This window comes from Cervus elaphus, chromosome 15, assembly GCF_910594005.1.
Source record: "Cervus elaphus chromosome 15, mCerEla1.1, whole genome shotgun sequence".
In the NCBI taxonomy this organism is placed as follows: Eukaryota; Metazoa; Chordata; class Mammalia; order Artiodactyla; family Cervidae; genus Cervus; species Cervus elaphus.
In genome coordinates, this window is record NC_057829.1 from 58,825,960 (window position 1) to 58,842,804 (window position 16,845).

At 40.7% G+C, this 16,845-nt stretch overlaps 1 protein-coding gene across 4 annotated transcripts in view; it reads left to right on the top strand.

Annotated features, from left to right (window-relative positions):
- The window catches only part of PLCE1 (phospholipase C epsilon 1), a 361,223-nt gene that overhangs the window by 290,691 nt on the left and 53,687 nt on the right, over positions 1 to 16,845 (top strand). For 3 of the 4 annotated variants that reach the window (XM_043926636.1, XM_043926637.1, XM_043926639.1), the window contains 9 exons: positions 976 to 1,143; positions 2,766 to 2,883; positions 3,506 to 3,662; positions 7,580 to 7,705; positions 7,798 to 7,934; positions 10,043 to 10,281; positions 12,028 to 12,089; positions 12,808 to 12,973; positions 16,160 to 16,267. In XM_043926636.1, the coding sequence (XP_043782571.1) occupies positions 976 to 1,143; positions 2,766 to 2,883; positions 3,506 to 3,662; positions 7,580 to 7,705; positions 7,798 to 7,934; positions 10,043 to 10,281; positions 12,028 to 12,089; positions 12,808 to 12,973; positions 16,160 to 16,267 (1,281 nt within the window). The remainder of the gene's footprint in view (positions 1 to 975; positions 1,144 to 2,765; positions 2,884 to 3,505; positions 3,663 to 7,579; positions 7,706 to 7,797; positions 7,935 to 10,042; positions 10,282 to 12,027; positions 12,090 to 12,807; positions 12,974 to 16,159; positions 16,268 to 16,845) is intronic. The other variant, XM_043926638.1, reaches the window with a different exon arrangement.

Consider the following 16,845-nt stretch of genomic DNA (forward strand, 5'->3'; position numbering starts at 1 on the left):
TTTGTGCACAAAGTCGCTTTATTATTTGCATATTATCTACAACAAAGCTAAAATCTATTTATAAGCACATCTTTGCATTTGCAAAGGAGGACTAACCTTAAAAGCTTGTAGAAAGTAAAGATAGTAAATAGAAATAGATTTAAAAGGTGCTTTTTCTACGATTTGTGAAATATCAATATTGTCTTTAATTCATATGTGACTTTTTGTAGTTTCATTAACTTTCCTGACTTACAAGGAGAATTGTTGAACACTGTTTAATTACTCCATCCCTTCTGATACTCAGTGCATATTACATAGAACTGCCTTACAAGAAGCAGTTATTGTAAACCATCATGTACCCACTGAGGATGTTTTCACTGCTCAAGGCATCATAATATGCATGGTGTTCTGAGTCCCCTGGGCTCTCTGTCCTTGGATGTCAGTCACTGAAGAAGATGGCAGCTCAACTACTTGAGGTGCCCCCAAAGCCCTTCAAAATGAATTTCATGTACTCCACCTACTCTGACTCCAAGTCAGACTGTCCCAAGCATCAAGCTAGGTGAAAATATAGCTAGAGTGATGAAATAACAAATAGAACTTGATTTTACTTCAATAGAGTCATACACACATATACACCCTCCAAGTCCTTCAAAGCCCAGATTTACAAAGTACATCTTAATGAATTTGCCTGCAGTGATAATGCTGAAACATAACTTCTGAAAGTGGAAAGGGAAACTTTTTGTTAATCCCAATTGAACGTGGCTGTATTAAAGCACAACACTGGAACTCAGCTGGATTTGACCAGGACCACATAGGACTTGATGAAATCCCCAACAGAGAGTCCGGACAGTTAGAGCCACTTGGGTGGCCAGATCATTCTTCTTTGGTGACAGCCTGTGCTCCTCTGCCTCTGGGAATTTCCGGAAAGCCTTTGATACATTTACTCCCCCTTTACTCATTCTTCCCTTATGGGTTCAGAATGTGTCTCTTTTACAGGAGGATGGACGATATGAAGGCCCAACTTTGGCTCAAGCTGTGGAGCTGTTTGGTGGCAGACGATGGAGTACTCGAAACCCCAGCCCTGGGACATCAGCAAAGAGCGCTGAGAAGCCCAACACCTTAAGTATAAGCAACGCCAAGAAAAAGAAGAAAATCCTTATGAGGGTAGGGTGTTACTTGTTTATTAAGCATCCAACCCAATCATCTGGGACCACTGTATAATCTACATAACCATAAACTATGTTAGGTCATTTGGATTGGGGACAGGGTGAGATGTAAAACAAATAAAATACAAGAGCTTACCAAGTGCCCACTGGATGCCAAGCCCAGTACTAGGAACTGAGTCACCACCAGCAAAAAGTCAGGGTCCATAGAGGGACACAGAGATGCTAACAAACACAGTGAGATCTAAGGAAGAGTCCCTGTCACGCTGTCTGCAAAGTGCTGTGGGGTAGAGAGAAGGGAAATAGAAGACTGGGAGTCAGGCAGGGATGGCTCCACAGAGAAGGTGAGAGGTGGGTCTTAAAGGACAGATGGGATTTACCAGGCAGACAATGCAGGGGACCGCCTCTCTGGCACAGGGGGCCCTGGATTCAGGCTTCAGATTGGAGCATGGGCTCTGTGGTGGGCAAAGAAAGGATAGTAAGGAACAAGGATCATATTAGGAAGGTTTTGGAGGGTCAAAAGGCTAGAACTCAATTTAAAATATATTAACAAGAGAATCAAGTGTCCATCCACCAATGAAGGATAAAGAAAAGGTAACATGTACATACAATGGGGATAAAAAGAGGGAAATCCTGTCATGTGCTACAATGCAGATGACCTTAAGGACATTATCCTAAGTGAAATAAGTCAGTCACAAAAGGACAAATACTGCTTGATTCCAGTTACAGGTATGAGATACCTAAAGTGGTCCAACTCTTAGAAAATAGAATGGTGGTTGCGGGGACTAAGGTGAAGGGGAAAGGGGGAATTGTTTAATGAGTATAGAGTATCAGTTTTGCAAAAGTGAAAAAGTTCTAGAAATACCTTGCACAACAAAATACAAATAGTTAGCACTACTTTCTCTATGGTACACTTAAAAATGGTCATGTGTGTGTTAGTTGCTCAGTTGTGTCTGACTCTTTGCTACCCCATGGACTGTAGCCTGCCAGACTCTTCTGTCCATGGGATTCTCCAGGCAAGAATACTGGAGTGGGTTGCCAGTTCCTTCTCCAGGGGATCTTCCCGACTGAGGGATTGAACCCAGGTCTCCCACATTGCAGGCAGCTTCTTTACCATCTGAGTCACAAGGGAAGCATTAAAAATGGTTAAGATGGTAAATTCTGTGTTTTGTTTTTTAGCATGATATATATATATATATATATATATATATATATATATATATATATATGTATGTATCACTCTATATTATATATTACATTATTTATATTATCACTATAGTGTGATACATTTTCTTCATGGTTAAATGGAAGAAGTTCCACTCTTTGCACTTGGGAGGCTGTTGATGCCTAGGTTGAACTTTATCTGCTTCATAATTCTGTCTCTGCACAGACTCCAGGGATCTTATGCCTTCTCTTGTCACCCTTTCCCCCAAGGAGTACTGCATTATCATGAAGAACACGTGGGATAAACAGAACAAGGGAGCACTTGGTCAGCCTTCACATAGGTCTTTACTGGTTTCACCAGGGGGAGGTGGTACTGATGGTGGATCAGTGAAAAAATAGGGACCCACCTGAGCTAAGCAGAGATGGGAAGGATAAGCATGGTGAGTTTTCTGTTCCCAGGGTGAGAGTGGAGAGGTGACGGATGACGAGATGGCCACCCGCAAGGCCAAAACACACAAAGAGAGTCGGAGCCGGAGTGGTTCTGATCCTCAAGATGTCAATGAACAAGAAGAATCAGGTAAAGCAGCATCTTCACATCTAAGGGTTTTTTAAATGGGAAAACGTGCATTTGGTTTTAAATTGAGATATAAGTATCACAGGTCTTCTTAACTAAACTCTTTATCTTATTAAATATACTTACCTTTGTTTTTAACTGGATGATGGAACCCAAGAGGTATTTCTGCAAACACAAGTTTGCAGATGTAAGTTGCATTTAGAAGAAAATACTAACTAGTTAACTTGCCATTATTGACAAGGAATATTAGATTTGAAAGGTACAATCAAATCACTGGATTAGATCAGTGATTCTTACCTCCTGGCTGGATATTAGAGCTTTTTAAAGACTCTCTGCATGCTCTAGCTACACCCCAGCCCAACCGATTCAGACTCTGTGTAACTCCAGGATATCTATGCACTGTTTAAGTTCCCCAGATGATTCTGATGTGTAGCCAGGATTGAGAACTCACCAGAATATTTTAATGCTTCTTATACATATATGCTTATACATATACATATAATGCTTCTTATAATTGCCTATATAGATTGATTTCCTCAGACATTCAGAAACATCTTTTCTATCTGATTTGTGAGGGAAAGTTTAATCAGAGTCATTGTCTTTTTTCTGTCTTCCACTCTCACAGAGGCAAATGCCATCATGAACCCTCCCAACCCTCTCCCTTCCAGAAGAGCCCACTCCTTGACCACGACTGGGCCCCCTACCTTGGCTGCCGGGACATCATCTCCCATCAGGCCAGTGTCCTCCCCTGTGCTGCCTGCTTCCAACAAGAGCCCGACCAGGTGGGGCCTTAACATGATAAAAAGAAGGACCCTTTACACCATTCGGGTTGTGTAGAAGGGCATCCTCTTTTAGTGCTCTGTCAAAAGATGGTCTCTAACAATCACTTTAAAACTGAAAACCCCAAAATTTTAAAAGCTATTAGTTTTCTTGACTGCATTTTCCTACTTTCTCACATTACTACCATTCACACTACTTTGCGACCCCATAGACTGCCCGTGAGGCTCCTCTGTCCATGGAATTCTCCAGGCAAGAATACTGGAGTGGGTTGCCATTTCCTTCTTCAGGGGGTCTTCCCAACCCAGGGAATGAACCCAGGTCTTCTGCTTTGCTGGCAGACTCTTTACCATCTGAGCCACATTACTATAATGGCTTCTAATTTTTTTGACAAACCAATCCTTCAAAGGCCAGTAACAGTAACGAAACCTGAGCGGTCAGTCTCTAAATCTGCACTGTCTGGTCTAGCAGCCACTAGTCACAGGAAAGGACTCCCCCAGTGACGCAGCAATAAAGAATCTGCCTACAACGTGGGAGTCACAGGATCCCTAGGTCAAGAATATCCCCTGGAGGAGGGTACAGCAACCCACTCCAGTATTCTTGCCTGGAGAATCTCATGGACAGAGGAGCCTGGCGGGCTGCAGTCCACGGGGTCACAAAGACTCAGACAGGACTGAAACTACTTAGCACAGCACAGCAGCCACAAGAAAACAAACAAAAAAAGTTAACTGGCTATTTAAATTCAAATTTAATTAAAATAAAATTTCAAATTCAGTTCCTCAGTCACACTAGCCACATTAAAAGTATTGCAGAGCTACCACTGGCTGGTGGCTACTGTATGTACTCAACAGTGCAGATAAAGAACATTTCTATCATTGCAGAAAGTTCTACTGGATAGCACTGCTCTAAATGAAGGATAAATGTTTTCATGTAAGCAACTTGATCCTTTGCTAATGGGTGAAATATATTTAACACTCTTCTCATGTATAAGATGTACATGTCTGGAGAAATGAATGTCTTACAGCCAGTTGGAGAGGTTTAGATATAATCCTAAAGCTGGTATTACTGTAAATAATTTTTTAAGGTCCATGCCAATTAAAGATTTGAAACAACAGCTACCCTCTTAAAAAAATATATTAAAATGAAAGTCTTTCAGAGGAATCAGAATGCCATACCATCTCTCTCAACCCCATTTCTTAAACTCTCTTAAAGTTTAAGAAATGTTGAGATTCCAGACAGAACCATGATAAAAAAAAAAAAAGCAGACATTCTATTACTTCGTCAGAGAAGTGGGAGGAGGATATGGGTCTGTATAGGTACTGGTTTAGAAACATTTCTACACACACACACTTAACACACATGCATCACCCACCCTTTTCTCTCCTTCTCTTCCTCCCCGCATCTCCCTCCTCCTCATGTCTGTTTTTCTCTTTCCTTGTCTCTGTGTCTCTGTCTGTCTCTCTGGGTGTCTCTCTCTCTGTACCTCTCTCTTTCTCTCTCTCTTGGAAGCTTGCTATAGATAAAAACCCTACAGTAAATCCTCTTTTAGAGGGAAGCATCCTTTCATAGTGTGAATAATGTACATAATTTCTGCATTTGGCTTAACTGGATCACAGGTACCTAGAAATTCTTTTTACCACTTTTGCAAGGTTTGTAGGTTTGTAACAAAATTAAAGCTACAAAGAATCAGAATTCTTTGCATTATATTTCAGCCTAAACAGTCTCTTGATGAAAGTAAAGGAGGAGAGTGAAAAAGTTGGCTTAAAGCTCAACATTCAGAAAACTAACATCATGGCATCTGGTCCCATGACTTCATGGCAAATAGATGGGGAAACAGTGGAGACAGTGTCAGACTTTATTTTTGGGGGCTCCAAAATCACTGCAGATGAAATTAAAAGCTGCTTACTCCTTGGAAGGAAAGTTATGATCAACCTAGATAGATAGCATATTAAAAAGCAGAGACATTACTCTGCCAACAAAGATCTGTCTAGTCAAGGCTATGGTTTTTCCAGTGGTCATGTATGGATGTGAGAGTTGGACTCTGAAGAAAGCTGAGCACCGAAGAATTGATGCTTTTGAGCTGTGGTGTTGGGGAAGACTCTTGAGAGTCCCTTGGACTGCAAGGAGATCCAACCAGTCTATCCTAAAGGGGATCAGTCCTGGGTGTTCATTGGAAGGACTGATGCTGAAGCTGAAACTCCAGTACTTTGGCCACCTCATGTGAAGAATTGACTCATTGGAAAAGACCCTGATGCTGGGAGGGATTGGGGGCAGGAGGAGAAGGGGATGACAGAGGGTGATATGGCTGGATGGCATCACTGACTCGATGGGCATGAGTTTGAGTAAACTCTGGGAGTTGGTGGTGGACAGGGAGGCCTGGCATGCTACAATTCATGGGGTCGCAAAGAGTTGGACACTACTGAGCGACTGAACTGTCTAACTGAACTGAAACAATACCCTGGGAAAATAAAACGGCCACATAAGTACAATTAAGTGGCCTTTCCCTTTATTTCCATCACTCATAAGCAGGAAAAGGAAAGACAAAGTAAACAAGGAAAATATTTTCAAAAAGGTAAAAATAGAGAGACTACCATGCCAGATGCAAAATCCGAGGACCCCGCCATATGAGGACAGGGGGCCAGTAAGAGAAGACAAGGCGGGAGAAGAGAAGTCAGCCTGAATACTCTTCAAGAAGAAAGCAAAATTGAGCCCTAGGAAGGAACCGAGTAGAAGAATAGAGGTTCCTAAAGTAAGAGGGAGTTGGGTGCCTATAGACAGTGGCTGGTCAGGGAACCAGAGGAAGGAAGGCATGAAACATACATGTTTAAATTCAAATGAAAAACCACTTTGTTATCAGGCCTTTGTCCTCTTCTTCAAGATCTACGCTCTGTTTCCCACACCATACTTGGAATCAACAATCCAGGCCTACAAAGTATAATACCATAAATCTATCCATTTGTAATACTCTTCCATTAATGGAGGTGACCTTCAGATGTCAACACAAAATAATTTTCCATAAATAAGCACTGTTGAAAGGATCAAGAACAAGCTAGCTATTCATTACAATATTCTCTCTATTTTCTTATATATTTGAAATATTTTAAAAATGAAAAATTAAACACAAAAACAAAAATGAAAAAAAAAAAGAAAGATCCTACTAATTGATTTGACCAAAAACCAGCCAAAACATTTCTCATACTCTCCTCTTAAGGAACCAGCATAGGAAATAAAAAAATATTGTGAAAGAGCTAGACTGAATTTTTGACCCAGATGACTGATATTTTTATATTACATAGATACAGCCTTGGCAGGTGCAAATATAATTCTAGGCAAGAGTTGGCTTCTTTCCACCCTTCATATTTTTGTGACTCACATTTTCCATTAGCATTAAAAACCCTTCCTTGTTTTCATCTAAAAACTGGTAAAGAAAGAAGAAAGGGAAGACATTGATACATTCAAGATTTTCTTCTTAAATGTGTTTCTATGATTTAAAATATATGAAAGCACATGAATAATTTTCCATAAGTTATAATTGCACAATGTGGGGCTCTTTTTTGAAATGACTTTTCTTCAAAACCACTGAATTTATGGGGTTTTTTTTCCTCTCATTGACCTGTGATTTCAAAGACCTGTTTTGATTTGTAGAGGAATATTAACTCAGCTTTGTGCCCTTATTAAATAGGCTGTAAACATGAAGTGGTTTCAATATATAATGTTTTATTTCCTCTGATGCAATATAGATGAATTTGGAGAGAAATGAAAAAATGTAATAATTAAAGCAATGCTTAGAAAGAAAAGAGCCTAAACTTCAGTGGCTTGCAGTCCATCTTTCTGTTCATGTTGCTAATCCCAGAACGTCTCTTAGGGCAGAGTGACAGAACCGGTCCCAGTTCTGCCCATCAAGGCCGTGTCTTTGTTGCAGTGCTTGGAACAGCAGCAGCTGCTGGCCAGGGAAGATCAAAGGAGGGATGCAGGGCTTTCAGAGCTTCATGGTTTCAGACAGCAGCATGAGTTTTGTGGAATTTGTTGAGCTGTTTAAATCATTCAGGTATGGCCGGCTTTCTTCTCAGCCTTCCCTTCTCTTACCCTTCCCTTGTTAAAACGGAGCTAAAGATGAGGTGTTCTCCACCCTGTGCCCAGTGTGAGGAGCCGCAAGGACCTGAAGGACCTCTTTGACATCTACGCCGTACCCTGTGACCGAGCTGGCTCTGAGGCAGCCCCCCTCTATACCAACCTGACCATTGATGAAAATGTCAGCGGTCTTCAGCCTGACCTAGGTTTGTGTGACAATTTGATATTTCCCTTTGAGACCTTTCTACCTAAAAATAGTTAGAGACCCAGTCATGCAAACCTTCAGCCTGTCCCACATGGCACACTGCCTCCAGGAGCATGGTGAAATGCTTAGAGAATCATTTCTCTAATGGGAGTGTCAGGGGGATGGTATTATTCGCATTTTGGACTAGGAAATTCATCATTGTATGGGTCTGTCCTTAGAGTCCAGGATATATTTAACCAGTAGAGCCTTCCAGTCATTGTGATAACTAAAAATCCTTTCCCACTTATTGCCAAATGTCCACGAAGTCTGTGGCATGTCCCAGTTGGGAAATGCATTTCTTCCCTACCTCCAGGTGGGTGGGTGCTGCACCCAGCGTTGGGAGCGGTTTGCCCTTTGACAGGAGGGTCTTGCCTGACCTCAGCAAAGTACTCCTGCCTGAACATTTAGGACATTCTTCCTAATACATAAACCAGAGTTCCTTGATCCCATTCATTGCCACCACCATTACCATCACCACCCACATATTTTAGGCCTATTATTTTTCTCTTCTGTTCTTGCTGGAAACCATAAACCTTTCTAAAAAGCAAAAAACAAAATTGACTTAGTCCTCTTTCCTGCATTTTCTTTTTTACTTATTTAAAAACATATTGTCCTTAAGAATACTAACCTTTTTCAACCTTATAGCCATTCAGTTATAAATGTACATAACTGTAGATTTGTCAAGTAGTTATAGTTTTCAAAAAAAATAGTAGACTATTTTTTAAGGATAGTTAAGTTTACAGAAAAATGAGCAGAGAGTACAGAGAGTTCCTGTATGCTCTCCCCCCATACATACAGTTCCCTCCTTAGTAATTTTTTGCATTAGTGTGGTATATTTGTTACAGTTGTGCCAATATTGATATATTTGAAGTCCATAATTTACATTAATGTTCGCTGTCTGTGTTTTCTATGGGTTTTCACAGAAGTATAATGATCATGTATTTGCCATTACAATAGTATACAGCATAAATAGTTCCACTGTCCTAAAGACCTGCTATGCTCCGTCTTGTCACTCTCCCACTCTCCTCTGAACCTCTGGAAAATACTGATCTTTTTCCTGTCTCCATAGCTTTGCTTTTCCCAGAATGTCATGTAGTTGGGATCATATAGTATGTATGTAGCCTTTTCAAACTAGCTCCTTTCACTGGGTAATATGTGTTTAAGGTTCCTTGATGTCTTCTCATGGTTTGACAGCTCATTTCTTTATATTGCTGAGCAATATTTTGTTATGTGTATGCTTGCCCATTCACCTATTGAAAGACATCTTGGTTGCTCCTGAGTTTTAGCAATTATGTAGAAAACTGCTATAAATATTTGGTATGCAGGTTTTTTTGTGGACATCAGTTTCTAACTCACTTGGGTAAACACCTAGGAATGGAGTTGCTGGATCCTATGGTGAGCCTGTATTTAGCTCTGCAAGAAACTGCCACCCTGTTCTTCATGGTGGTTAGAATGAAAATGACCGGCCATACCAAAGAGGGTGCACATGTGGAGCAACTAGGGCATTGCTCCTGGCAGTGTGAAACAGTACAGCCAGCTCAGAAGAGAATTTGGCTGTTTCTTACAAAATAGAATGTACTCTTACCATATAATCCTGCAACTCTACTCCTTGGTATTTACCCAAATAAGTTGAAAACATATGTTCACACAGGCACCTGCACACAAATGTTTACAGTTACACTTTTAAAGTACAAAAAAACTGTAATCTTAAGGGTACGTCTTCCATGTGTGCTCAGTCATAGACGTGGTTATTCTCAAAAACCAAAGTCTGAGTTCAGCCTAAAATCCCCAACTGAATTTACATGAGTTTGCATCTGATACTGAAGTTTATGAGCTTTTAGGATCATTGACCTAGCTCTCTTCATTTCTTTTATTTATTCACTAATTCGTTTTTTTATTCCTTCAACTATGTGAAGTCAGGAAGAAGCACTGAGCTTGATAGCATGTTTAGACAGATTAGTGAAGAGTTACTACTGCTTAATATTTCCACAACATCATTATCTCCAAAAATGGGCTTTATGAAAGATGCTGGCTAGCCCGTCCATGTTCTGTTGGATGGTTCTGTTTCAGATTTGTTGACCAGAAATGTCTCAGATTTGGGGTTATTCATCAAGAGTAAACAGCAGCTGTCCGACAACCAGAGGCAGATATCTGATGCCATTGCTGCTGCAAGTATTGTAACAAATGGCACCGGAGTGGAGAGCACATCTCTGGGTGTGTTTGGAGTCGGCATCCTCCAGCTCAATGACTTCCTAGTGAATTGCCAAGGAGAACACTATACTTATGATGAAATCCTCAGCATCATCCAGGTTTGTATCTTTTTTGTGTGCAAGGACATGTGTTAAGCTTCTACCTATTCTGATTATTTTCTGCTGAACGTTTACTCTTTTAATACTTCCTTCCAATGCCTTTAAAGTCTGGAGGAGAAATAGAAGTTTATTTAAAAAAAAAAACCAAATATGTGAGTGTTCTTATTTAACATACAGTTAACATAGGTCCTAAACCTTTTTCTTTTGCTGTTGTTTAGTTGCTAAGTCATGTCCGACTCTTTTTCGATCCCATGGACTATACAGCCCACCAGGCTCCTCTGTCCATTGGTGCTTCCCTGGTGGCTCAGCGGTAAAGAATCCGCCTGCCAGTGCAGGAGACTCAGATTTGATCCCTGATTTGGGAAGATTCTCTGGAGAAGGAAATGGTAACCCACTGCAGTTTTCTTGCCTGGGAAATCCCACGGATAGAAAAGCCTGGCGGGCTACACTCCATGGCATTGCAATAGTCAGATACAACTTAGTGACTAAACACCAAGTCACTTTTACCCAGTGGCTACTGTAAGGAATCAGTACATGATTGTTTTTTGTTGTTCCAGCACATGCAATGGAATTGGTAGTTAGGTCATCAGCTATTTTGATTGTCTGACAAATGTTTATCAGCTTCTACTCTGGGCCTGGAAATATAGTATTTAAGATCAAGTTCTGACCTTCATAGCAGTTTACATTCTAGTGGGTGAGGCAAACTATAAATGAATAAAGATATCATGTAATTTCAGGTAATAATGGGCTCTGAAAAAAACCTGAGCAGAGTAAGGGAATGGAAGGTTGAGAGGAGTAGGCCAAGGCCACTCGAGCGAGCTGACACTTGGCTTGAGTCCTGAATGATTAAGCCTTGTGAGGGTCTAAGGAGAGAGCTTTCCAGACAGAGAGTAGCAAAAAGAAGCCAGCTTGGAGTTTGTGAGGAATAACAAAAGCCAGAGGGACCATAGCAGACTTGATTTCAGACAGGTGGGCAAGGGCCAAACCATCCAGGCATCTTAGGCCATGGTAAGGAGTCCATGGGAGGTGAGAAGCTATTGGAAATTTTTGAAATGATTTAAGTTTCTAAGAGGTCACTCTGGCCCCACTGGAGTGTAAACTCTGCTGGGGAAGGAGTGAAGGCCAGAGAAACTGGGAAGGAAGCTGTCACTGTAACCCAGAGGAGGTGGTCATGGCTTCCTCTAGGGGGTGAGAGGAGAGAGGGGGCCAGATGGTTCACTGTGGCTGCGCCACATGCAACAGAATTAGTCTAGGCTTTTAGCCTCCCTTGTCAATTGATTAGGAATCAGTGGATTAGCTGGCCAGCAACTGGACTTGATCACTGGCGATGCTAAAAATGTAAGATTATGATCACATGATTGAGTGTGCACTAAGATATGATGGAGTGTGACCACTGTCCTGAGTGGACCTTCACAATTCACCTCCCACCAACTCTGTAGTAGCTGCTATTCTGATTCCCGTCTTCACCTGGATAAACTGATACTGTTTGTTTCCATATAAATCAGCTTTATTCTTTTCTCCTTTTTTTTTCCTCTTAAATAAATATGCTTCCTATAATAAACTCACACATAATAAATGTTTTCTTTTGGACTAAAAACTACATTTTAACACTCCATAACTAAATTAGTCCAAATATTTGGTTTAGATATTTCCTGATGAAAACAGAACAGTTTAAAAAATGATGTGGTGGTTTTTTTCCCTTTAGTTTCCTTTACCTAAATAACACTCCTTTTGTATCCCTTGCAGAAGTTCGAGCCTAGCATTAGTATGTGTCATCAAGGCCTAATGTCATTTGAAGGATTTGCAAGGTAACTTTTAAAATATTTTTGCCCATCATTTAAGCATGTATATTTCTCAAATAGACTCATAGATACAGAGAACAAACTAGCTGTTACTAGTGGAGAGAGGACTTGGGAGAGGGACAAGATAGGGGAAGGGGGACTTCCCCAGTGGTCAAGGGGTTGAGACTCTACATTTCCAACACAGGGGGCACAGGTTCAATCCCTGGTCGGGGAACCTTAGTTCTGCCGTGTGGTGCAGCCCAAAAAATAAAATAATTTTTTGAAAAAGATAGGGGAAGGGGATTAAAAGATACAAATGATACATATGATAAATACAGGATTAATGTATAATACAAGGAATATAGCCAATGTGTTATAATAGCTTTATGAAGTATAATCTATAAAAATACTGAATCACTATGTTGTATACTTGAAACTGGGCTTCCCAGGTGGTGCTAGTGGTAAAGAATCTGCCTACCAATGCAGGAGATGTAAGAGACGTGGGTTCAACCCCTGGGCTGGGAATATCCCCTGGAGGAGGGCACAGCAACCCACTCTAGTATTCTTGCCTGGAGAATCCCATGGGCACACAAGCCTGGCAGCCATGGGGTCGCACAGAGTTGGACACACCTGAAGCAACTTAGCATGCATACCTGAAACTAATATAATATTTTAAGTCAAGTATACTTCAGAAAAGAGAGTGTGTAGTTTTCCTATACAAGACTGAGAAAATTGTTTCCCCTAGGTTTCTAATGGATAAAGATAATTTTGCCTCAAAAAATGATGAGTCACAGGAGAACGTTAAAGAAATGCAGCTGCCCCTCTCCTACTATTACATTGAATCTTCACACAATACCTACCTCACGGGCCATCAGCTCAAAGGAGAATCCTCAGTAGAACTCTACAGCCAGGTACCGAGAATTTCACTGGGAATGTGGTTTTCATTAACCTTATTTACATAACCCCTGGTCACAGAAAGTTGACCCCAGGCTCCTTTGATGAGCTTATATGCTGTTAATTGTGAAATGTGAGGAAATATGATGTGTGGGAAGCTACCAATATATACGGCTGTTTTCTTTGCTTCTTTTCTTTCCATTCCGCTCCCCATCCCCCATCTATACTTAACCTTTATTCTAGGCAAAAATAAATAAATAAATAAGTAGTAGTTTGAGACTCATAGCTTTTAGATCTTGGTTAGTTTGACCTACTCCTACTAAAATTAGATTTTCCCATGAGAAAACTATCTAATCGCTTGCCTAGATGCTAAATAAATCAATATATTGTAGTGGGAAAGCATAGGAGAAAATGCAACTGTTTATGAAGTTATTCCCAGAATATTGTTTATTTTGTTTTGCAATTTGTTAGAAAATTAATCCATCATTATGACAACCAACTTACCAAAAAAAAAAAAATCTACAAAATGTAGGCACTATCCTTACACACTTAAATTGATGGGAACGTTCTTGAAAACTCAGAAGGGTCTCTGGACTAGAAAAAGCACATCCTATTTGCCTAAACATCCAGCTCTCAATTATCTGTATGGCTGTTGCTTCTATTGTATTTTCTTCAATACCTTTGTCTATGCTCCCTGTTTTCTGTACTCCCACAAGACCAGTTAATTGTGGGAGGATCTAGCTAGGTCCTGTGTGTGTGTGTGTGTGTGTGTGTGTGTGTGTGTGTGTGTGTGTGTGTGTGAGTGTCCATGTCTGTGTGTTGGGGGAAGGGGTCCAAGTGTAAAAATTATTACTGTATTGTATACATAAACACAGCACACTTGAGCTTCCTTTTTTCCTCAGATTACTCTAGATATTTCTCAAAGCATGGGTTAAACTTCTGTCCCAAAGCTTATTGGGTATGGAGTATGTCTTTTAAACTCTAAAATTTAAAGGGTTTTTATTATGAAATGAAGATGTGTTCTTAGAGTGACGATTTTCAAAATAAGTGTCTGTCAAGGGACCTCAGCTGCTGACACAGAATAGCTGATATTGGAGGGTCCCATGCCCTGCTTCCACTGCAGCTGAAGATTTGCTCTTTTATGTGTTTTCTATATTGACCCTCTGTTTGCACTGAGAATTCCAAGGTTAAAAGAAGTTTCAAATCTATTGTTCTAAGGGAAAGAAATGAAATATGTGTGTGTGTGTGTGTGTGTGTGTTTATTCCAGGAAAATAAGCAGGGACTGGTGTCCTAGCTTTAATTCCTACTACACTTACCTATTTGACATCAGGGAGGTTTTCTTTTTTAATTTTTTTTTCAGGGACATTTTCTTTTTAAACTCCTTAACATTACACCCCAAGTCTTTGAATAAAGCACAGAAACTCCTCAAATAGATTCATGGATGTGATTAAACCTTAAATGTGAGGCTCCCTTTTATTTCATTTCTTACCACTCTGCTGTCCTTCAACTCCTCCAATTACCTCCTAACATTCGTTACTTATGGGTCATTGAGAAGTGAGAGAAAGCCCTCTTCTCACCTGGAATTTCCAGCCCTGGTTCTCCTATTCTAGCGGTATGTGGAACCTTTAAAGTTATGTGGACTTTAATACAGACCTTTAGTCTTTTCATGCTGAAAGCCATCTGGTCTGCTGCCGGTCAGTGAACGTTTTTCCCAGTGTGGCTCACTGCGGAGAGCCTCACGTCTCAGCTGTCATGTTACACAACAGTTTCAGCCCAAAGCAACTCACCCCTAGATACTCTGATGCTGAAAAATGCTGAGGGCCTTAGGATTCTTTACCACAGAATCAGTTCCCTGTGGGATGAGAGGTTGCCTAGGAAAACTGGGTTCTCTATGGTGTGCAATGGGAAGAATCTAGCAAGTATCTCATATAAAAGCATTAACGGGGATTCAACTATCTAAGTTATGTTGTAGCAACTGTAGTGGCCACTAGCCCCCAGTTACTGTATTGCTGTTACATGGAAATAGGTGTGTGGATTCTTAAAGCAGAGAGTTGGTTCATTCACAGATACATACACCTCTTATCTTGGTTGACCCTTTTGAATATCATCATCTTTAAGATGGTCCACACATAGAGTCTATGGAAGAAGAAGTTGATCCAAGCTAACATTACAGAAATGCCACCCAAATACATGGGTCAGGAGCTCTGCTTCTAGCTTTTAGATTCAGGAAAGCAAATATGTATCATCTCATCTAATTCATTGGTAATGTTTCCTGGGGTTCTTTGCTGAGGAGGTCATGAGACAATGCATCAGAGCTTTGGGGGCAAATGTGTTATGATTGATTACTGATGACTGCTATGGGTATGGAAAAGGGGAGTTTATGGATTTATTTGCCGTCTCTGCTGTGGATGCTGTTCTAGGATTAGACAGCAAACAAATTCCTGATAACTCCTTGCTTCTACCCTTCTCACATGTTACATGTTCACAGCAAAGGTATTAGTTTTGGGCCTAAATAGAAGAGCTTTGGGCTTCCCAGGTGGCACTAGTGGTAAGGAACCTGTCTGCCAATCCTGGAGACATGAGACACAGGTATAGTCCCTGGGTCAGGAAGATCATCCCCTGGAGGAGGGCTTGGCAACCCACTCCAGCATTCTTGCCTGGAGAATCCCATAGCCAGAGGAACCTGGCAGGCAACAGTCCATAGGGTCACAAAGAGTCAGACACGACTGAGGCAACTTAGCACCACACACAGAGGAACTTTTATCCTGATTAGATTCATATAAATATTTCAGTTCATTAAAGAATCAGTGTCCTCATTTCCTCATCAGCACCTGTGTCATCTCCTCTGACATCTGCCCAGGTAGAGCTCTAGCCTGGCTTTTTCATTTAAGGATATACCATATGTAGGTCACTTGAAGGACCAAAGTTGATGGGAAAATGATCATATGTTATTGCTATCAAATTTTACCTTCCACTAGTATTAGCTCTGGTCAGCACTCTTTCCACCTTAATCTGTTCTATCCCTTCCCCACCTGTGATATATTGTGGCCTTTGGCCAACGTGCAATGTTTCTTTTCAATCTTAGGCCCTTCTGTTTTAGCCTGGAGCGTGAACACTGATATGTGGAAGCCTGTGCTGGGTTTAATTTGAGGCTTTATCTCCATTTGCTCATCTGGGGTGGATTCACTCATTGATCCCACAGGTCCTCCTGCAAGGCTGTAGGAGTGTAGAGTTGGACTGCTGGGACGGAGATGATGGAATGCCCATCATTTATCATGGACACACCCTGACAACCAAGATCCCTTTCAAGGTAATGCTTCATAACTTTCTTTAGATCAGATCACAGAGAGTCATTATCTTTACTCATCATTTAAATAGTGACTCTTCCAAGTTATACCTTAGGTTGGGGGATTCTTATCCTGGGTCTTAAGACCTCCAAATTGTGGGGATGTGCACATGTTCATTTTTTGGGGAGTTGATCTAAAACTCTCCTTATATTCCCATTCAGCCAAAGTTTAGTAACCATTACCTTAAATTAGTTATCATGTAATAATGTTATTGTAATTTCTGTATCATAAAATGATACATAAAAGGCAGGAGTTGTTCTCTTGCTGTAAGAATTAAAGATTATTTTCCCTGGTGTTCAGCTGACAAAGGCCAACATCATGTGTCGAGAGAGGATGAAATAACACTATAAAGTAATGAGAACTGATTCCACCTCGGGAGATTCATCACCCAGGAAGACTGGTCTCATTGTATTATGATGTCAGTTTCTAGGTAGCTTATTTGTTCATTGTGCAATTATAAACCTCAATCTGAGGGTCTTTGGCTGTGGCATCATTTTTTTTTTTCTGAACTGTAACTGGACTGAGAAGTAATATTACTATT